The sequence below is a fragment of the Pteropus medius genome, unplaced genomic scaffold (assembly GCF_902729225.1).
Source record: "Pteropus medius unplaced genomic scaffold, Ma_sr-lr_union100, whole genome shotgun sequence".
Lineage (NCBI taxonomy): Eukaryota > Metazoa > Chordata > Mammalia > Chiroptera > Pteropodidae > Pteropus > Pteropus medius.
The window spans coordinates 5,148,733-5,172,062 of record NW_024347790.1 but is presented as its reverse complement, the minus strand read 5'-3'; the positions used below and the strand labels follow the sequence as shown (position 1 = coordinate 5,172,062).

The 23,330-nt window shown below is 35.3% G+C and overlaps 1 protein-coding gene and 1 pseudogene across 1 annotated transcript in view; one reads left to right on the top strand and one right to left on the bottom strand.

Moving 5' to 3' along the window:
• Positions 1-23,330, bottom strand: part of MALRD1 (MAM and LDL receptor class A domain containing 1) — a 477,766-nt gene that overhangs the window by 383,962 nt on the left and 70,474 nt on the right. The window contains 3 exon segments of the mRNA XM_039877626.1: positions 12,061-12,181; positions 19,042-19,155; positions 19,158-19,220. Coding sequence (XP_039733560.1) covers positions 12,061-12,181; positions 19,042-19,155; positions 19,158-19,220 — 298 coding nt within the window.
• LOC120614788 (uncharacterized) lies at positions 14,406-14,524 on the top strand (annotated as a pseudogene).

Here is a 23,330-nt window from a genome sequence, read left to right as displayed (position 1 = left end):
AGTGCTCTAAAAATTAAGTCTTAATTAAAAACTATATATTAAAACAATTCTGATATCTCCACACTAGGGCCAATTATAGAATCAATCTTTAATTATCACAGGCACTCTAAACTCCTACATACCTGTCATCGAAATTGGAATTATGTCTGTATTAGTGTACTGTAGTCCACCCACGAGACTGAACTCTCTATGAAGGCAAGGACCACATGTCTTGTTCACTCTGTAAACAGCTGTACAGCCAAACATAGTGCTTGTTAATTATTTACTGAATAAATGAACTAACCCTGGGGAGTCCTATTATGCTAGCTCTCTAGTCACCCTCCTAAAAAACCCACTCCTTTACCCCAATGGTATAAAATTAACTCCCCAGGTAAAAATTTTTCTAGCCAACTTGCCTCACTCTTACCTTTATCAACAATTTGATTCTGCAATTCAAGCTCTGCTCCTAGCCAAATTTCCCTGTGCCTTTCCAAATTTCTAAATGAAGTTAAGAAACATCCTTACCCCCAAACTCTTCATTAAATCTCCCCACTATGCTTCTTACCTCAGAGTCTTATCCATGCCTATCCTAGACCCCCCTATTGCCAATGGAGTAAAACTAGCTTTCCCTATTAGTTACATTTTGTGTATATTTTCTGTCTTCTCATGTAAATTGTAAACTACATCAAGGCAAATATAATAAACACCTTTACATACTCTGCACACTTTTAGCTGATGTTAGTTATTATTATTGTATTAGTAACCAGTTTTGATTGGCCTCTTTCATCACATGTGTTTAGATTCTCTTTCTACACTGTTTTTCCCCAAGAGAGAAACTCCTTTATGTGTCTATCATACCAAATGATGGGAACACCCAAACCCGCTGGAAATATAGAGCTGCTGCAAATTAAGAAATACTGGACAATGATAAAGCCTTTCTTCTAAATGGCCATGGGTACGGAGAGGTTTACATTATTTGAGAATCTTACAAATTCATTCACCCTGGGAAACTTAGTGGCAAAATTAAAATCAGCCCTGAGTTTGACTCTGCTCTCCCATCCCTGCCCTGACTGACTGTGTGACCACAGGAAAGGCCACTAATTTCTTTCTCTTTGTGCCTCACTTGTCTTTGCTATACATATTAGTTGATATGTATAAATACATTTCAAACAATGCCAAATACAAAATAAGTGCTTTATAAGTATGTGGTAGTATTTATACTATTATTATATGGTCTTTCTGGCATTTTTAAATCTATACCCCAGAGAGAGAGGGTTATATAAACACTGAACAAAAAGTAAATTTCATTCTCCACAGAGGCAAAGTTCTGCAAGGTAAAGCAACACGGATGCTAAAAAACCTTGGTGCTGACCAGGGGAGGATCATTTCGCCTCCACATACTTCTCATCACCCACACCGCGAAACTAAAAACAGAAATGAAATGAACAGGAGTAGTAAACATGAGAGGAAAAAGGGCTGACAGCGTATGAGCTTACAAATAAAATATGGCATGTGTACTTTTTATTTATAATTTTCAGAGTGAAGAAGAACAATGACCTCGCTGAAAACTAATATCCAAAATGAGATCAAAGTAATGACACAGAAAGCTTTCCACTTTCTCCACAGATACCATTAATAATATACTTTTTGAACTTTAATCTTGAATAATTATAGAAAAACTTTCTTATGAAATACACAGATTATTTTCGACTGAAAAAGATTCCTTTCTTTTTTTAAGCTCTACTATATTATCTATTACTTCGTCTCTACTATTGTGAATTTCTCCAACCTAACAATATAATTTTCTGCAGCAAAGATTGATCGAAATATCATGGGTCGTTTGCCAGGTTTTATTTGTCTACAGAAATATTTTTTTCTCTTTTTTTTCCTCAGTGATCAATGACTCCATAAATGAGAATGAATGGACTTTTTCTCCACCTCTTGCTTTTATGTCACAGAAATGATAAGCCTTCATCAGAAACAACTTCCCATCCTAGTATTTTAGTTACTTCTGTCTAGGGAAGTTTCTTTGTTTGTTTGTTTTTGTTTTTTTGTTTTTGACTAGAAACCAATGTCCAGATTGTAATTTGAGGTGAATATAAAGAAGAAAATGAAATCAATTAACTAAGAAAAATAAGAAGTCTATTTACTACAAGGATCTATTTTTTTACCGATATGCATTTAATAAAAATGTAAGATGCTCAATAATTAGCAGATTTAGGTTTATTTTGAGATAATTTTTTCCCTTGTAGTCAGATCTATAGAAAAGAGCATGAGATATAAAATGTAAAGTAGCATATTTTCATATATTTTATTAAAATAAAAAATAATTTGTAATAATTCAAAGGCATATTAAGAAGCCTTTAAATTTATAATTAAGTTTATGTATGTCCAATCTCACCAAAAAATACCTTCTCAAAAACACATTTTCAGAAAATATGTTAAAAAAAAAAAAGCCCAATTAGGACACACACACATACACACAGGCACACACATTGGTTAATAGCCAGTAGGCCAAGAGAGAAATTATCCACCAGGATATCTCCAAAAGACAAAAAAGGCACTTTGGAACTAAAAAGAGATGTTCCTTCCTCTCCTGTGCTTTGTGGTATCTATCCTGTGCTCTCTGTTTACAATGCCTAGCATTGTGTTAGCTATTCAAAATAGAAGTGTTTCTACAGTCTGGTTCCTGTATCTCACTCAAAGCAGGGCCAGAAGGGATAGATTTGGAGCTGAGACACCATCAATTTATAAATGGCACACTTGCCTAATGCTGTCTAGTCTGTAATTGGTGGAACCCCATTTTAAATCCAGGGAATCTCCCTCCAGATCCCACATTCTTTCTTTAATCACATTACATTTCATAAATCTGAAATGTACAGAATTGACTTCGATTCCTATGGCGTGTTTCAGGGACTTAAAAGATTGTTCTATAAACATGAAAACAAGATGGAGATCACTATTTGGCAATGGACTCGTGACTATAGTAAAATGAGTTTTAAAAAAATTAGCAAATGACCTCCACATCCTAGAGTCTTTATTTTCATATCTTTGCTTCTTTTGCAGAGCTAATTGTATACAGGGAATCTGTTTATTCACAGAATTGCCAATTCTTCATCCCATTTTTAATGAGTCCATGCATTAAAGATTCTGGCAGATATAGTAGTTTGAGGAAAATATACAACTAGTATCTCTGTTTGGAAAAGTAAATCAGAAAAATAATAAGACGCTCATTTTTCCTATACTGTGGGTCTTGTCTTTGCTTTAGGCTTTATTGCAATAAAATACTAAGTACTGACTTATGTGGGGTTTCCCATGAGAAGAGAGAAAAGTAGAAAATGAGAAGTTATTCAAGTGTATTTTTAGAAAAAAAGGACATGCATTTCAGACTAAACAGTTTTAGATAGAAATAAATTATAGAGCTCAGACAATATTGTTTGAGAATATTAAACTACCTTTACAAAGTACAGAGTTCGCTTTGTCATCTGCCAACATAGTGTAGACTAGAACAAAATTATACACATATTTATACATATATATGTATATACCTATATATATTCTGTACATCCAAAGAAGACATGAGAAAATGTATCACTGATACTATTTGACACATGAAATCTTTATTTATAAGTTACTTTCTGGAACCAAAGCAAGCACCGTATAAAGCAATATTACCTATTTTAGTCTTTGGGAAAACTAAATATTTGTTCACAAAAATGGAAACTTCTGAATAGTATCTTCATGACTGTGAGAGAAGTGAAAGCAAATTTCTAAATGCTCTTTAAGGACAGTGAAATTCAAAACCTTTCACTTTGCTGGTATGACTGTTAACATAATAATCCTTTGGCCAAAAAAAAAGAGGGGGCAAAATGCACTCAGTTAAATAATCTTTAAATAACCACTTAATAATCAGTAAATAACCATTAAAACCCAAAATTCAATTTTAGTACCTATCCTAAAGAAATAACTCAAATTAACAATTTCAATCTAGGAAAAATAAAGAGATGTCCTTAAGAATGATGACAGTGGTTTATTGATTTCAAATAGCCTATGCAGGGGAAATGGGCTTTTCAGAAGGGCAGAATTGTCTCAACACACCTAGGCACTGACTCTGCTTTCTGCCTCCAGCTAGGCCCCCAAACTCTGAGAGGGTTTGATCCAAGTTCGGCTTGAGAGCTAAGATACCCAGATAATTTTAACCATTCTCTTAAATGGAAACATACAGATTATTTGTCAAAGTTCTCCATAAACAACACAAACCCTGTATAAAATCACTCTGGCATGAATTTTTCTTCTATGTTTTTACTGCGCCCAGACAAAAATCACGTGTAACAGCACTTTATCCTGCAGCCCACCTGGTTAGGGGCCAAGGCCAAGGGAAGTTCTGCTAAGATGTGTATGTGCCTTGCTGTGTAAGAACTTTGGTTCTTCGGTTGCCATGAATAAAAATTGGAGAAACTTAATTTAACATCACAGTCAGTGTGTAGTATCTTTAACTGTCCAAAAATGAAAGGAAGGAAAGAGGGAAGAAATAAAGGAAAGAAGAAAGGGAAGAAAGAAGGAAAGAGGTAAAGAGGGAGGGAGGGAGAGAGGGAGGAAAGAAATAAAGGAAGAAAAGTAGGAAGGAAGGAAGGAAGGAAGGAAGGAAGGAAGGAAGGAAGGAAGAAGAGGGAGGAGGGGAGGAGGAGGAAGGAAGGAAGGAAGGAAGGAAGGAAAAGGAGGAAGCAAGGGCTCCGTCAAAATTTGTACACCTAAGTTGTAATTTAAATAATTATAATTTTATATTACGATATAAATGAATGTAGAAACATTCAATTAAATCATTCAAGGTTATTAAAATTCTGCAAAAATGTCATAACCTTCACAAATCTCAAACTTTGTTTTAATGCAATAGCTTTTTTTCTCTTTTATCAAAATTGGTTGAAATATATTTGTTTCTTTTTTTTCCTAAAAGATTTGAAGATATTTCAGAGGCCACGAAGATCTAAATTCTTAGTAAGTTTAATGAGTCTTTTTGAGGTAGGCCATAATCATTCTTATATAAAGGAAACAGAAATATAGTTGAGTTAGCAATGTTTGTGAAAATGAGAACATTAGAATGAATTGCATCAAAATGTTAAATTCTTAAAATTCTAGAATATCAATGTTCCTCAAGGAGGATTTATTACTTATGGATAGCAATCCTGAGGGTTGTATTTTTCCCCTTACAGGAAACATCCGTTTTTTCAAGCAATTAAGTTTTCTATGGAGAAACTGATATGCTGGTTTGTTCAATGCTAGACACTCAGACTAAAATTCATGTGCTTCTTTCTCTCCTTTTTGCTGCAAAGAAGACATAAGACTTTACTCTTATTTCTCTAAATTCTTCACTGTCCCTTTACCTCATCTCAACTCACTACCAGAATCACTAATGCATGGATTCATAAAAATGGAATGAAGAATTAGCATTTCTATGAATAAACAGATTCCCAGTATAAAATTAGTTCTGCAAAAAAAAATAAAGGCAGGCAAAAAGTAAAAATAAAGACTGGAGAACTGCAGTTCATTTGCTAATTTTTAACTCATTTCACTACGGTCACGAGTCCATTGCCAGATAGTGATCTCTGTCATCTTCATGTCTACAAAACTATCTTTTAAGTCCCTGAAACGCACTATAGGAATTGAAAGCAATTCAGTACATTTCAGATTTATGAAGTGTACTGTGATTAAAGAAATAATTATTAAAAAAAATAATTAAATTAAAAACAATTTTTTTAAGGACAATCATTTAAAGGACATTTATCATTTAAAACTTCTAGGCAGAATTTACTCAGTCATCATTTGACATCCTAGGGACCTGAGAGCATGATTTATCCTCCAAGAGTGAAATCCTTATGTCTGCCTTCTAACGTTCTATTGTTCGAACTGATCATGAGGGCAACTCTTCATGTCTGGGCAAGTATCTTTCTCAATTTAATGATGACCTTTAAAGGATAGAAAGGCTAATGATGTGTGGTTAAGACCACGGGTTGTGGAGGCAGATTGCCTGCATTTAAGATGGGGGTCCCCCAATTATGGACTAGATAACATCAGACAAGGGTGCCAGTTATAAATTTATCGTGTCTCAGTTCCAAATCTCTTCTTCTTTGCCCTGCTTTGAGACACTGGAGCTGGGCCCTGTAAACATTTCTTTTTTGACTAGCTCACGCAAAGTTAGGCTCTGTCTGTAGACAGCACAGGATGGATATCACAAAGCACAGGAGAGGAAGGAGTTTCTCTTTTGGTTTCAGGGCATTTTTTTCTCTTGCCCGTGATTGCCAGCAATGTAAAATGACCCAATGTATTGTCCCCCTTCAGTGAGTTTTGCAGGCATCCTGTAGATAATTTCTCTCTTGGCCCACGAGCTGTTACTCAAATCTAGCTCACAGCATCCCAGCAAATTTCCCCACATTCCAGGGGGTCCCAGTCACACCCTCCTGACTAAATCTAAAACTCAGTGTTGGGGTCTGTGTCCTCCTCCCTCAGATTCTTTGCCTCAGCTCTAGGTGCAGAAGCTGTTCCCACATTTGCTATTCTTTCCTCTTTATTGTTCTCTTTTACCTCTTTTCATCGTTAACCACTTTTTACTATGTAATAATTCTTTACGTTAATTCTTCTTTGTTCAAATTTCTAGTGTAATTTTTGTCTCCTGAATGAACACTAACCGATAATAAAGTCTGTAAAAAACAAGGATAATAATAGTGCCTACCTCTTGAATTTGTTTTGATGATTAAGAGTTTATATAAAGTTCCTAAACTATGTACATTTGGTAACTGTCTTAATGTATATCAGAGACAGGCTAATAACTGTTAATCCCTAGCATAACTTTCAGCAGAAAACTTTTCTGAAATAGCAAGAAAACCAAAAAACATTTAAGAAATTCCTGCTGAGAAATGATCTGCCTCTGAAAGAGTACATTCTCTAAGTCCTGCAGCTAAAATAGCACTTTGTTTGCACCTCTGTTCTAGTTATAATTACAACACAACACTATTCAATGCAAACATTTCCTATCTAATAGACTAAGTTTGTTGAGGGAAATGATCACATTTTATTCTTTACTGAATCTCTTGGCACAGAAAAGACACTCAACCACGGTTTGCAGCGAGTCACAGAAAGGCTACCTGGTCAATGTAGCAAAACTTGTCAATGGCCTTGATTTCTCTTATCATTTTGAGCTATGGTCTGCAAAGACTGCTCAGAGTCTCTCCAACTCTGTGCTCACTATGCCCCACGATTATGTCCAAGTCCTCCCGTTTTCTTGACTGAAAACTACTTTGAGTTTCACTTCAGGCGTGGAGGATCCATAAGATGTGATACTCCTGTAACTTTATCTGTCTTCATTATCTTCAATAGCAGTTATTTAAATACTTTTGCAAAAGCTTATCCACCAACATTCCCTTTCTTTTCTTTCTTCATTAATTCTCCTGGGATGCTAGGATAAGTTTAGAGCAATATGACTATAATACAGAATGAATACAAGGCCTTGAAAAAGAAGAAACTTAAAGGAGACCCTCAAAGATTTAAAAATATGTAGAACTAGCCATGATCTATAGTTTTAGAACCAATTTATTTATTAATGCACTATAGTTTGAAAGAATATTCTTAAGCAATATGCAGTCCTCTGTCATTAATTGTACTGGAATGACACTTGTTTAAAATAAGAGTAAGCATTCTTACGATAGCAAAAAGAATAAAGGAATATTTATAATATAATCTTGTTGTCTTTTGAGTCCGTTCTTGCATTTATTTCAAATTTTATACTCCAACCCAGAAAAACTGAAAGTAAGGTGTCCTCATTCACTGCTACTGTTTTAAAGCTAATCTGATTTGCTTTCAACTGCAAGTCATCTCAGTTGTGAGAGGTCTCGGTTCTGTCTTCATTAAACACCCCTCACTTGAGTAGTATGTACTTTATGTTCAGAGAGTAAATATGCATAAATCCTTGCCAAAAGACTAAGTACTAGTGATTAAAAGTCACTAAAAGTGGCTAAGTGACTAAAGTACTGACTCACCACAATTGGCATCATCTGCTCCAATCTGGCTGTCAGATGTAAAATCACAGACATGCCGGATGAAATACAGCCTGCATCTTCATGTGGCACAAATCCACCTTTTAAATTAAGAGATAGAGAGGATGACACATCCTCTTCTCTTTCAACAAATAATCGGAGTCATAACTGTTTCATGAACACTAGCTTTTAATTATGTGTTAGATGAAAAAGCTGGATAAAAGGCCAAGTCAAAGTATAATTTGCTATTTTTGTTGTGTGTGTGCTGCTTCAAAAGTAAACATAAAGCTAATGCTCTAAGGATTGCTCCGAAGGGCTGTCCCATCTGCATGCCAACTGACGCTTTCAAAGGCTTTAATTCAAGCATAGGGTCTAGGTAAATCTCTGGTTATTCTGCTCCACAAATATAACATAATTCACTACTAGTGAAACTTGGCACACTTTTCTAACTCTCCTTCCAGTCTTGTCCCTAAACTTCTGCTTGGTAACAATACGAAAGTCCATAAAGGTGATCCTATAATTGCTTATTGGACAAATTTGCAAAAACGATAAGATTTTTTTTTTCTGTGTGTAAAACTATTGGCCTTTCAGGAATAATTTATATAATTGTGTTCTAATTAGAATTATGTTCTAACCAACTGCTGGTTGGACTGAAGTACACATAAACGAGTTTTGAGTTAATTTATGAAAAAAATTCTCTGTAAGTGAGATCAAGTACTCTGAGACATCTGCTAAGGTTAATTTTAGTGGAATTTAGAACTTTTAGTCACACTTTTGCCTCCAATTACATTTTCTTCAATGCCAACTTTAATGCCTTTCTACTATTCTGATTCCGATGATATGGTCTTTGATTAGGAGAAGAAAAATGCTTAAATAACAGAACCAAGGTAATGCTGGTTAACTCTCAAAAATCATGAATCATTAAATCTGCTGCTTTGTAATCCTCAATGTCTATCAGAAACACACACACACACACAGGGAAAGCTTTATTATAAGTTCAGGACACACATTCTGAATAAAGTAATTACATGTTAACACAATGTAAAGTTAGTACATAGACTTATACAATCTCTACAATGAAAGATGCCTTTAATAAAGGACCTTTAATTAAAAGTTTAATCCAATTCTCAATCCAGAATTGTTTCTCCTATATCATCCTTGATTAGTACATTTAGCTCCTGTAAGAATGCAACCTTCCCACTTACTATGTTGTTTTAGAAAACATCAGAAGATATGATGTGCCTGATTCTGACATGCAAATATTTTTCATGTATACAGATAAAGAAAAATGAAGTGTGGCAGTTTTCAAGCAACACTTTTAGTACTGTCTATCAATTAATTGAGACCCAAGAGTAGGAAGGGTCGGGGGAAACATCCATCAGTATTAGAATGACAAAATAACTGCAAGCATGATACGTGCTGTTTCAAAGCATTTGCATAATCTAAATAATGGTTATATTTTCATAAATGCCTATTTGACTGTGTGAAATCGATTTTTATGACACGTTTTCTGTCTTTTAATTGAAATCCACTATAAATATTTAATCGACGAATTAGCCCAACTCCATCTGTTACTTGAAAATATTATGTTTTGAGGTTAAACAGAATTTTAGGGTCAAGATTTAAATTTTTGGCTGGCCTTAAGTCACTTTTCCCAAATAGAATAATTTTTTGAAATCCTTGATGATTCTGAAACATGAATTTCATTATATATTCATTTGAAGTGCCAAACAAAATTAAAATAGAATTGAAATTTTATAGAAGTGCTTTAAAATATGCAAAATAATTAAAATCTTTTCATAATTTTTATAATTAAAACATCTGTAGATGAAAATTTTAACCACAAGTCTAGAATATTATTGGAAGACAGCCTAAATGTGAAATATCATATTTTTACCTTTTCTAAAATTATATATGCTACATCAAACTAAAAAGCTTCTGCACAGCAAAAGAAACCATCAACAAAATGAAAAGGCAACCAACCAAATGGGAGAAGATATTTTCAAACAAAACTTCCAATAAGAGGCTAATATCCAAAAGATATAAAGAATTCCTATAATTCAACTACAAGATATACAAACAATCCAGTCAATAAATGGGCAGAGGACCTGAACAGGCACTTCTCCAAAGAAGACATACAAATGGCCAACAAACATATGAAAAGGTGCTCATCATCGATAGCTATTAGGGAAATGCAAATCGAAATCACAAAGAGATGTTATCTCACACCTGTTTGAATAGCTGTTATCAACAGGACAAGTAATAACAAATGTTAGAGAGGACATGGAGAAAAAGGAACCCTCATACACTGCTTGTGGGGCTGCAAATTGGTACAGCCACTACGGAAAACAATATGGAGTTTCTCCCAAAAGTAAGACTTGATCTACCATATGATCCAGCAATCCCTCTACTGGGTATTTACCTCAAAGACTTGAAAATCCATATCTGAAGAGATATTTGCACATCAATGTTTATAGCAGCATCATTCATGGTGACCAGGACATGGAAACAACTGAAGTGTCCTACGATAGATGATTGGCTAAAGAAACTGTGGTACATATATACAATGGAAATACTACCATTTGCAACAACATGGATGGACCTCGAGATAATCACACGAAGTGAAATAACCCAGACAGAAAAAGTTGAAAACCACATGATATCATTTATATGTGGGATACGAACCTAAAAGCAACAAACAGGACTAACAAACAGAGACTCATGGACATGGAAAATAGACTAATGGTTACCGGAGGTGGGGGAGTGGGAAGAGGGAGGTAGATTGGGTAAAATGGGGTCAAGCACGAGAGTATTTGTTGTTGGGAAGCTCAACGGCGGGAGGGGAAGGCATGTCGCCAATATATATATATACACACACACACACACACGCATTACCACACACATATACATATACATACATACACACACATATACACATACATACATACATACACACACACACACATATATATACACATATATATACACATACATACATAAATACATATACACATAGAAGCTGAAGAGACACTTCTCCCAAGAACACATACAGATGGCCAACAGATCTGTGAAAAAATGCTCAACTTCACTAGCTATTAGGGAAATCCAATCAAAACCACCATTAGATACCATCTCACAACTGTTAGAATGGCTACTATCAATAAGATAAGAAATAACTATTACAGAGGATGTGGAGAAAAAAGGAAGCTTCATACAGTGCTGACAGGAATATAAATTTGTATAGGCACTATGGAAAACAGTATGGAGGATCCTCAAAAAGTTAAGAATAGAGCTACCATATGACCCAGCAACCCGTTTTCTGGGTATCTACCCCCCAAAATTGAACACATTTATTTGTAAAGATATATGTATCCCAATATTCACTGCAGCATTATTTAAGGTAGCCAAGACATGGAAACAACCTAAGTGTTTTTCAATGGATGATTAGATAAAGAAGATGTGGTACATACATACAAAAGAATATTATTCAGCCAAAAGAAAAGATGAAATACTTCCATTTGTGACATGAATGGATCTTGAAGAGTATCATGCTAAGCGAAATAAGTCAAATGGAAAAGGAAAAGAGCTATATGATTTCACTCATATGTGGGATATAAAACAGAAAGCAACAAATGAATAAAACAAACAAACAAACAAACAAACAAAAAACTTTGTAGACACAGACAACAGTATGGTGGTTACCAGAGGGGAAGGGGTTGGGGGAAGATGAGGAGGGTAAAGGGCGTCAAATATATGATGTTGGGAGAAGACTGGACTTTGGGCAGTGAGCACACAATGCAATCTACAGACGATGTATTATAGAATTGTACACTTGCAACTTATATAATGTTATTAACCAACATCGTCTCAAAAACAATAAAAGTAAAATTAAAACATATGTGTTTTAATTTTCAAGGACATGTGACAAAATCTACTTCCTGGTATTAGTGAGCTATATGTTATTGAAAGACTCTAATATATTTTATATTTTGATATCAAGAAGAACTAATTATTTCAATGTTTAAAACTATAGTGACCGCAAGAATAAACTTACCTTTGTTTACTATGCTGGTACCTGGAAGTGATTTATATGAAATTTTACATTCCTGGGATATACTGATGTCATCTAGAGCAATGGTAGCATTTGACGATAAAACGGTTGCTTCTAAGATTAACTGTAAGTACAGAAGGACAAATTATTAAAAGTATATACCATAAAAGTAAATGACAATCATATTTCTTTGTGTAGAGAAGCTCATTTGCATCCGTCGCATCTTATAGTCTAATTTTAGAAAATTGTTTTGACCAGAACATTCAAATTATAAATTTATAAAGCCATTAGTGCTTTGACAGCATCTTCTGTAACTTTAACACCTTAGGTAACCTTATTTAAATTAAGAGTTTTAATATTCATCACTACTGAGGGTCGCCTTCCCATTGAAGCCATTAGAAGTCATATGCATTTAAAATGTGTTCTTTGGGGCAATCAACTATGTGGTTTACTACTTAATTTAATTGAGATATGGACTCATTTGTAATGCGTCTGCTGGAGGCAATGATTCATTTTCATACTGGAATATTTAAATGTTCATATGTATTATATATACATATACGAAAACTTACTTAGGTAAATCATGCAATCAATAACCATATGCAGAAATTAATAATACTCCTGCTAAAGCACTCGGAAGCATCTATTTAAGTTTAATTTTGTCTAATATTCTGAATGATGACTGATATAATTTATTTATCTTGTTAATCACTCATATTATATTGTTATTCTACTATCTTAAAAAAAGAAAGAAATTATGTCTGGAGTCTTAAGGTCACAAAGCAGGACCACCAATCAAGGACACGGATAATAGATGCATCTCCACCTTATCAGGGAGTATCTCTAACCTCAAAGATCTTACATCTTACTTATATGATACTTAACAACTAACCAGCAACAGAAGTGCTATACAAGAGATATGTATAAGATCCTAGGACAATCAAAGAAAAGCATTTCATTATATGCCAAGAATATTAGACAGAATTTGAAAAAAAGATTTGGTAAATAATACTAAACCTCAGTTATAATCGCTGCCTAAGATTTTGTCACTTTGAGAAACTAATAACAGCACAAGCAAAAGCAAAGAGATGTGAAAATGTACGGTATAATTAGAACTAACGTTTGGTGTTGTAGAGATGAGGTTGGAGACACACTACCCCAAAATATAGCAATTTGGCATACGGAGTATTTCAAGCTGAAGGAATTTGAGAAATGGCACTTGCAGGATGAACTTTCTGATCTTCTCCTGAGGCAGATCGTAATAGCCTCATATGAGAGGTGCCTTCCCTGTACCTGGAGGAATGGAGTGTCCTTACCTCTGAAGACCAAAGGACACAGAGAGGGACCTGAAGGAACGGGCCTTGCTGAACGTCCCCCAGATTGCTACACTTCTCTTAAAGTCCTTGCCCTATTATTCTGCCATGACTGTCTGGTCTTCATCAAACCTTGCATATAGTGAGGACTAACTCTTTCTTTGGGTCTTCATGTCCTTACGAAGGCTCACATGTCATGAAAACTTAAGTAATTTTGCTTTTCATCTGTTAATCTGCTTTGTCAGTTTAATTTTCAGACCCGGCCAGGTCGAAGGAGGTCTAAAAAGGCTGAGGAAAACTTTTTCCTCCCCTACATAAGAGTATAGGATTTTAAGAGAACAAAAAATTAATAGAGTAATAGATGAAAAGGACTGATTCCATGAATTCGTACAGCTCAACTGGAGGGCAACTGGATGTGTAGAAGTGGAAATTCTCCAGTTTCAGGGAGGTGGTATATCCAGGCACCAGCCCCTAGGGAGAGCAGTAACTCAGTTACAGGGAGGTGATATCTCCAGGCACCTGCCCCAGGAGAAGCACAACATTCCAAGGTGCAGGGGATAAAACTGTCTACTAGGCCCTGTTTGATCTGAGAGTCCCCTGGATACATTTATCTTTGTACAAAATGTTAATGGCTAACTTCTGCTTCTTGTGATCTGATTATTCAAGGATGCAGTTGGAGGCTTTATAAGCTGCCTCCTCTGGAAGCTCAGGGCTGATCTCCTCTAACCCTGCGTGGTAGAGAGTCAGTCGCCGGCTGGCTAATAAAGGCTCAGAATTAATCTCGATTGGCTCCGTGGGTCTTAGAATCATTCGTGCCATAACAGATGGCCTCAGTTAAAAAAAAATAGCATAGACTACAAAAATTAAGCCTACTTGTCAGTATTTATGCTGGAAAGACACTCATAGGCATATACATAAAGGCCTGTGCAGGAATATTTATATCAATGCTGGGTTTTATAAATAGGAATGATTCAAACATGAATCAATAAATAAATGGTCATGTAGATCAGGGATTATTGTGCTAGGTAAAAATTAGTCTACAGCCATGCCACCCTGAACAAGCCCGATCCTGTCTGATCTCAGAAGCTAAATAGGGTCGGGCCTGGTTAGTACTTGGATGGGAGACCACCTTAGAAGACCAGGTGCTATAGGCGTAAAAATAAAAAATAAGGGATTGTAAGCTAACAAGGTCCTCGCAATTTGTGAGGTCAACCAAGGGTCGTCTCACCTAAAAAAATTTTTTTAAAAAAATTATATTTATCTCCATGTGCTAATACAGAAAGACCTTTAATATGTGTTTCTGAGAAAAAAATTAAGTTATAGAAAAAATTCATAGTATTATACTATTAGGCTAAAAACACACAGTGATTTAACTTTCTAGATATATGGTACATACATACACATTACAGAAATAGAAAAGTGTCTAGAAGTAAAAATAAACTAGTATCTGTAGCTACCTCAAGATAAAACTATGACTGGAGGTGATGGTGGTTAGGAGGGACTATTTATCTGCAATTTTTGGTACTTTATAATGTAATGTATATAATTTTAATGATTTTTAGAATTCTACTTAGAACTGGATTCTGTAGAGTCTTGGCCAACTGAGAAATCTGGCCTTCATGCAAGAAAATAATAACAGGTTAAAAAAAAGGATTTTGATGTAATATATCTAGGCATTATAATTGTGAAATATATTATACTTAACACCATCAAGTTATTGTAATTTATTTTGGACAGCTTTAATTTTGAAAGAATGTCTTTTTATTTATTATTATAATATATCCTGGAATGAAGTCAATTAAAATATAGATGCTTAATTCTTCAAGCTCATTAGACAAGCATTAATTGACCGCCATATATGAAGTCCTGCACTACCCGCCCCCCGAAAAAAAAAAAGAAGCTGGTGAAAAGACAGAATGTTTAGGCAATTCTTTGTGCCCTAGAGAGGTGTGTGGCCCCATTCTGTGAATGAAGTGGGTGGGACCTGGGATGAGCTGAAGTGAAACTATAAGATAGATCTTTAAAATATGATTATATAACTTTTTTTATGAAGGGAAATACTAGACTCTTTTACATATTCATATTGAAATATAAATATAAAACAACTTCCAAAGCCAAATAAAAATGATATTGGGTCATCTACATTTTTGCTTGTTTACTTCTACATATTTACATTCAGGACTATGAAATGAAAAATTATAATTCTATCATTAATTACTACAAAATTTAAAAAGAAAAGTGGTCACTTCCTTTAAAAATGTATCTTATATCTGTAAATAATATCATCGGAAGATTTCAAAATCATCTTGGCTATTCCTATCGTTTACTGCTCGGTGTAACCAAGCTGATATTTTGATCTGTGACCAAAGGCAGTTTCCTTGGGGAACTACAGCACTGATTAATAATCAGTAAATGAGAAGGAGGATGCTCAGAAGTGATGTTTCAGCCATGGATGAAAGGAGAGTGAAAACCTCATTTTATAAGATTCTCGAGGAAACTTGAGAATCCAAATATCAAATTATATGTAGGTACCTTTCCCTCCTAAAAAACTTTTTCAGGATCTCCTTGAAATTCGTTCTATTTAATTATATCTTATTATGCCCTGAATGAGCAAAATCATTTCTTGTTTTTGCTTTCAGGAACCACAACTTGTAAACGCTGTTTATAATCAAGTGATTACTTTTTTACACCTGCAAAACCAAGGGAAGGTTTTCCAAATACTCAACTAGCATATATACATTTTGGTTCTTTGATATTTTGTTTTAAAAAAGAATAACAAGAACAATAAATATGAATCTAAGAGGAGACAGAGTAAGTAGAAATATAAGAAGACAAATGGAAATCTAGCAATTTTTGAATGATAGTGGAACCAGTAATAAGAGCGGTGGCTAACTTTTATTTAGAGCGTACTACATCCCAGGCTTGTGCCCTTGTTTTAACCCTGTGAAGATGGCACTGTTTCATCTTAATTTTAAGCGAAGGAAACAGACGCTTAGAGAGTTGAAGTAACTGGTTGAAGGTCACATACCTAGTAAGAAAAATACGTAACCTGAGCCATTTAATGCTTATGCTGTACTGTGCTGTGATAATGAAATAAGGAGATACCTGGTCTTTAGCAGCTGCTGCAGAGCAGGACTACCTGGCAAAATGAGATTTAATAAAGCCTTAGACGACGAAGGCCAAGGACACAGCAACTTCACAGAGCTTTTACTTTTGTGTTATAAATCTTACCCTTCACTGTCTTTAAATAATGTCAGGAAATTGTTATTGATTTATATCATTGACTCTGATAAAGAGAGAATATGGTATCAATCATTGTAGAAAGTTTCACAAAAGGGTCATTTTAAAATGAATTCTAAAATACAACACAATTATATTTTAATAGGAAATGCAAAGAAAGTAGATTGACTGGAAATCAATCAATGGACAGAACTCAGGATAAGTACCACCTTTTGATATTAAAACTAAGAACAGCGGTTAGCAGAAAATTGTAAATTAATATATTTGTGTAAAAAGCTGAATATATCAAGTCAACAGGCCAAGTTAAAATAGACTGGGAAAAAATACTATTAACTATTTGACTTACATTCTTCCAATAAAAACTGTACGGGAAATGGAGAGAATATTTAAAAAGTTGTTAATTTGCTGCTCATACAGAATAATTCTTTTCCACCAGGAAGAATGAAAGCCCTACCTGACTAGGGCTTATTTCCTAAGGAACTCAAAGCAATTTGCACTCTGTTATGATGTCTACAAGAGACATCAAAAGGATTGCAGTGAATCAGATTTTCATGTCTACAAGGGAACACAGAGGTCACGGAGTCTAATGCCTTTCTCCTTTCCAATATTTGGATTGAATTGGATTACGTTGTATAAATATGTTCAGGGTTTAGTTACATTGAACTGATGTCCAGGCGATGACTAAGGTCACCTTTAAATGATTCAGTCCACTAAATTTAAAGTGCCAAAGAATCCTGTTTCCAAGAAGATTAACTTGAAATATTTAAATATTTAAAAGTTAGACCTACTGTTTGTAAGTATAATATCTTTTCCCTGTGTTCTTGATAAAAGAATGAAGAACTGCACCTAGCTAGAATCCTCATGCATTTTCCATATTTTTTGAATATAAACTTAGAGAAATCAGGTTAAAACAAACATAATATTGGCATTTTTTTTTTCGTGCAGAGGATAAGAAAGGGGACAGAAAGGAATATAGAGAGAACAAAGCTGAATCTTTATAGGCAAACAAACATTAACATTATAAGCAAACAAAATGTTAACATCAGTTAATTCGGAGGTATAAGTACATGGCTATTTGCCTCTCTCTGTATTTTCTATTTGTTTGAAATATTTAATATGTATGTTATTATGTATTAAATAATACTATATGTACATATCTGTGTGTGACAGTGATTACTTATATACTGTGTATTTATGTCTGTCTATGTTTGTATGTATAAAATCTGGACTGATTCATACCAGATTAACATGGACCCATAATTCCTTATCTAAAGACTTTGGGGCCTGCTGGGTTTTGAAATTTGAACAGAGTTGAGAATGTTAATCTAATACACATGGTATGTATTCCATGATTCCCTCAGGGAGTTTGGAGGCAGCACCGTAAATCAAACCCATCCCTAGATGAACTGCCTAAACACCTCGCATGGTTCAGGTCAGCTTAAATTTTGCCTCTAAATTCATTTTTTCAAATGCTTACTGCTTTCCAAATTTTAATTTTCCAAATTGCCGATTAGGGATTGTAGACCTGTAATGGGCTTCTTAATGGCAAAATCTGAGGGTATTTTTCTTATTTTTCTTTTCACTCATTTGTAATCTCTGAAACAAACCTGTGCTACAGCCAAGTAATAGGATTGAGGAGGAAGAGAAGCAGACACAAAACTCTTACCTTCTCAGGGGTGAACTAAACACGGCTGAACCCTAGCAAGGGCCCAGGGCCATTCACTTCCCAGAAGGACATCACAATTAACCTAAATCTGAGTGCTGCTGAGCAGGAGCCCCCATTGGGGAGAGAAAAAAAGCCAACGTGTGGGGTTGAGCCCCTTGGAGGGGGACAGAGAGAGAGGGGGAGTGGCAGAGCAGGGCTGCTTCAAAAAGTATCACAATCTCTTGCTGCCATTTATAAAATCCTACTGAACCACTCACTGGTCAATCTACAAACTAGTTAATATGACCCACGTAATAAAGTATAGTCTCGATTTGCACTGCAAAGCACAGCAAAACAAAAGCCAAAACCCCAAAGAAAGAATGGGTAATAGAACAATCGGGAGCGGGGGATCATTTCATAAAATATATAAATGTCTAACCAATGTACTGTATTCCTGAAACTAATAAAGAAAGCAATAGGATAAAAATGTGAGTGTAGCCCAAGTCAGGTTTTTTCACTACCTCAAATAATCCACCGTTCACACTTAAAACAAAAAAAAAATTTCCTGTTATGTTATTCCTCTCTGCCATCCCATTCAATTCTTATCCTCACTTTTGCTAAGCTTCTATACATAATTCTTGAGCACTAACTCGAGAAAACCTCTCTACCCATCCCTGACTGTGCATGTACTTGCTTTACTGACGTTGATATATGTGTTCATCGTTGTCTGAGAAGATTAACATTAAGTATCTTCTGCTGGATTTTATTAATTTCTTATGTGCTTACCTGAAAAGGCAGAGTAGACTCTCCGACCTTTGCACAGAGATCAAATTTTGCTTGTCTCCACTCAGATTCAGAGATTCCAATTAGATCGCCTTGCTTTTGCAGATTTCCATTCCACCCAGTGACGTTCTCATAACAACTGAGAGATGTGAATGCTGAGACAGATGATACCAAAACCACACCTGTTCGAAAATATTTTTGAGTATTCCATTTAACAGTCTCTAGTGGCTTTTCCATAATTAAAATTACTTCAAACTACTTTGCTGTTAAATATAATTTTCTCACTTGTCTCTTCCCCCAAGTGTATAAGCCCAGAAACTCTGAGCAGGTTTTTTGTTCTGTTTTGTTTTGTTTTGCCTGACTTCACATCCTCTCCTTTAGGAAAGGCTCTAGGTGCTCCATGCTCAGGTAGATTTAACACATACCATGGAGATGTCTAAAGACACGGGGCACTAGCCTACAACCAAGACGAATCTGAGGACACGTGTTGGTCTACACCATCAAAGAATTTTCCCAGGAGCCTTCTCTCTTGCTTCTTGCCAATCGGGAAAGGCCCATATTCTGTCTCAAAGTTACAAAACCAGGCATTACCATTCATTCTCCTTGATGTCTCTAACGCCAAACCAAGAAAGGCTTTCTTGAAAAACTGTTTTCTCATATAAAAGAAAACTGTAATTAATACTTCTCATTAATCCTGTCTCTGTCGTGACATTATCAAAGAACTTGAGCGCTCGTGTGATGGTTCTCATTAACAACTTAATCCAAGTAAGAAAATGTTTTTTTCAAACTAAGGAGGTTTAGTCATTTTGCTTCCTACTTACCATCAAAGATTACATAACCTAAAAGTCTGACAGGTCAACTGAGAAGTGAAGAAAATATAGAGAGAGCATTATTTTAGGTGCTGACAACACTAGCTATAACATAGAATTCAGCACCGTCATTTATTCAATCACTATTTACTGATGGGAGGCCAGAGTTAATTCCCTCAATGGTTGGGTAATTCACACTATAAAATCTGTCAATGAAACCTCCATAAAAACGAGTTCACACACACAGCAATCTTTTTTTTTTTTCTCTTCTCATTATGACATAGAGTCTTAAGGCTGCATTTTTCAAAGAAAAACACAACATTCAGAGATGAGGCCCCTTTGAAACAAAATCCTTCTCTTTGGATTCAAAATGATTCCTTTTTAGTTTCACTATATTTTAAGTTCCTGCTTTTTTCTTTCATCACTGTGTTATTATTTTGTTATATGGACAGATACTACTGCATATATAGGCTACCCATTTATTTCACTGTTGGCACCAATTTCAGTGGAGATGAAAGTTGACAAAATTTCATTAAATGCTCTTTAATTTTTTTTTTTTTTAAATATCAAGCACTTACTATTCCAATGTGGTATGCATTTTTTTCCAATGTCTACTTAACTGTCACCACAAAAAAGTTCCAATGTCTACTTAACTGTCACCATAAAAAAATTCTTTCCGGTTGTTCATTTTACTTTAGATTTTACTTCCATGCTCACCTAAACTCAGATCTTGACAGGTAAGTGAGAAATGTAAAGTGTTTAATTAAATTCTATGGAAATGGAGGATTTATGTTCCTCAATTACAATTAAACGTTAGATTTCAGCATGTTCAAGCTTGTAAGTATGCAAAACAGAGCTTTAAATCTAGTTGTACAAGATGTGTATGCCCCACCAGAACTTCAGGCCATCAAACTGTCACTCAGCACATCACCAGTGTGAAGTTATTTTATTACTGTACTAAGAATAAAAAGCCAATGGGATCCATATTCAATAGGATAAGGGCTTAGAACTTATATTTAATTTACTATTTTAACGTAATTGGCACTGTAAAGATTTTAGGAGAATTCTTGAATTTTATAGACCTAGAAACCCTCTGTAGTCTTTTCAAATTTAATATTTGATAAGGGTGAAATCACTGGACAAAAGTTAATAATACAGCTGTAATTTCAGATAGGTACTCCTCAGGTGTGCAAGCTCTGAATCTCACCATCTGACACGCACTGGTAGTAGAACAGAAAGTCATGAACTGAAAATAATCATGCATGTTGTGAATATGCCACGAAACCTATCACGGCAATTGGTACTTAGTAGGTATTTGGTTACTAAGTATAGTAAAATAGAAGGAAGGGGCGAGTGCATTGTTAGCATCAGTGCTTAAGTAAGTGTGTGTAAATGTTCACATGTTGGGTGGGGAGGGGAGAAAGTGGGAGGGGAGAGAAGGAGAGAGAGAGAGAGGAAAAAACCTGCTCTGTGTCAGAAAATGTATGAGATTTTAAGTATCTTTAGAGACTCCAGAGTTTTATTGGGGAAAATGAAAGAAAAGGAACGATTAAGTATAATGTACATAATGACAAAGGTATGAAAATAGTGTGGCTATTTATATGTAAATTAATTAACATTAAGCAAAATCATTTTCTCGGTTATACTCATCACACTTTAAGTGCTCGATAGCTATATGTAGCTAGTGGCTATCATACTGGACATGGCAGAGGAAGGTCTCCATTGTCACAGAAAGTTCCATTAAACAGAGCTGCAAAGCATGACAGTTAAAATTACACCAACCACTTAACATTTATTTACTACTTACCATTGTCAAAGGATATTATTTTCTTGGTTCATGCCCAATTCATTAAAAAGCAGTTAAATAAAATGTTAATATTAAAGGCTTGGTTTTATTTCTGTTGGGTTTTCACTAAGGCATATTTTACACGTAGCGTGACTATGCAAGACTCTGAATCATTGTATTCGAGAGAATTTCATGTGGTTAAGAGAGTTTCCAACAAAGCAGCTCCTTTAATTGCGAATTGGAGAGAAAAATAAAGCTCAAATTATTTTGTTTTGAATTGTATTCTCTGACTTTATATTAGTATGTTTAAAAATATCAAATCATCAATTTTACTACAAAAGGAAAGGACGCCTTAATGGGTGACATATCTGCTAGTCACTGAGTGCAGGTGAATGACTGAGCTGGAGAGTGGAGGACCTCAGCTGAGCCCTGCGATGCTCCCCGAGGAATGGCTAGCTCTGCGAGGAGTAACTGAGCTCTCTGACACCGGACACCGTGAAGGGCAGAAGCGGGCACTGTTTACAAGTGTAAAATGACTGCTTCCTTTTTTCTGTGTTCTGTTTCATTTGACTTTGGTCTGTCTCCACTCGAAACTCTACTCTTCGCATTTTCTGCCTCTTTCCTCGACCTTCCTGGGGACTTTGTTCTGACTGCTCCCCTATCTGAGAGCTGTTTGGTCAGATCTTTATGTTCTTCCTCTGTCGCCTTCCAAACGCACAGCTACCTCGGCCTTCTCTGCTGCACATCAGACCCTGTTCCGTATTGGCTACATCTGCCACATCTTCAAGCTTTAGAATAGTATAGTTCTTTAAAAAGTCCAAAAAAATAAAGAAAGAAAGAAAGAAGGGAAAGAAACAAGTTATTATACCTGTAGCTCCTCAAAATTCAGATGGAAATAAGTCCATATTGAGAAAGAGAATCATCTCACTCATACAAGCACAAGCACACACACACACCTCCTCATTACCATAGTGATTTTTATGACTCCTTGTCATAAATTATGTTTTTGTGTGTGTATTCTTTACTTGAATAAGCTTATGTAGAAGTTTGAGAACTTCAATAAAATATAATCTGTTTTTCTCATTTAAATCATTACTCTCCATGTGTTTCTATCACACATAAGTAGATACAGTGTCTGATCAACCCTTCCCCCGTAACTGTTGTTTCCTCTAGAATCCATCACACACTCTAACATCTAGCCTGGGATTAAACAGAACAATCGGGGAGCAAAGCCTGACTGCACCATTCCAAGCCCTATGCCATAATTACTCTTTTTTCTAAATTTATCTTTGATATGAGTTCATCACTCGTCTTGGTGACCTTTAAAAACTCATTGAGAAAGTTGGTAAAAAGCAGGTTATTATTGTTATATTGTATTCACCCTCTTGTAGAACTTGACACTGAATCTCTGTCAGTATCTCTCACTAAACTCTACATTTTGTTAGGTCAAGCATGTATTTAGTTGTCCCCAGCACCGAGGGCTGTGATTGGCACAGAGCCGGCAAGCACCGTGTATGCACTGAACCACAGAAAGAACTTTTGTGTTGGTATCGCTGTGAGCAGTCAAGGGAGAAGTCTCAAAACTATTTTTTTTTTCTTTTTACTCCCTACACTCTGAATCAAATAATGATTTGTGTCTCTCTCTGCTTTGGAGGCTGAAAAACTTAGATGCAAATGGGTCGCCTGCCCCTAATACA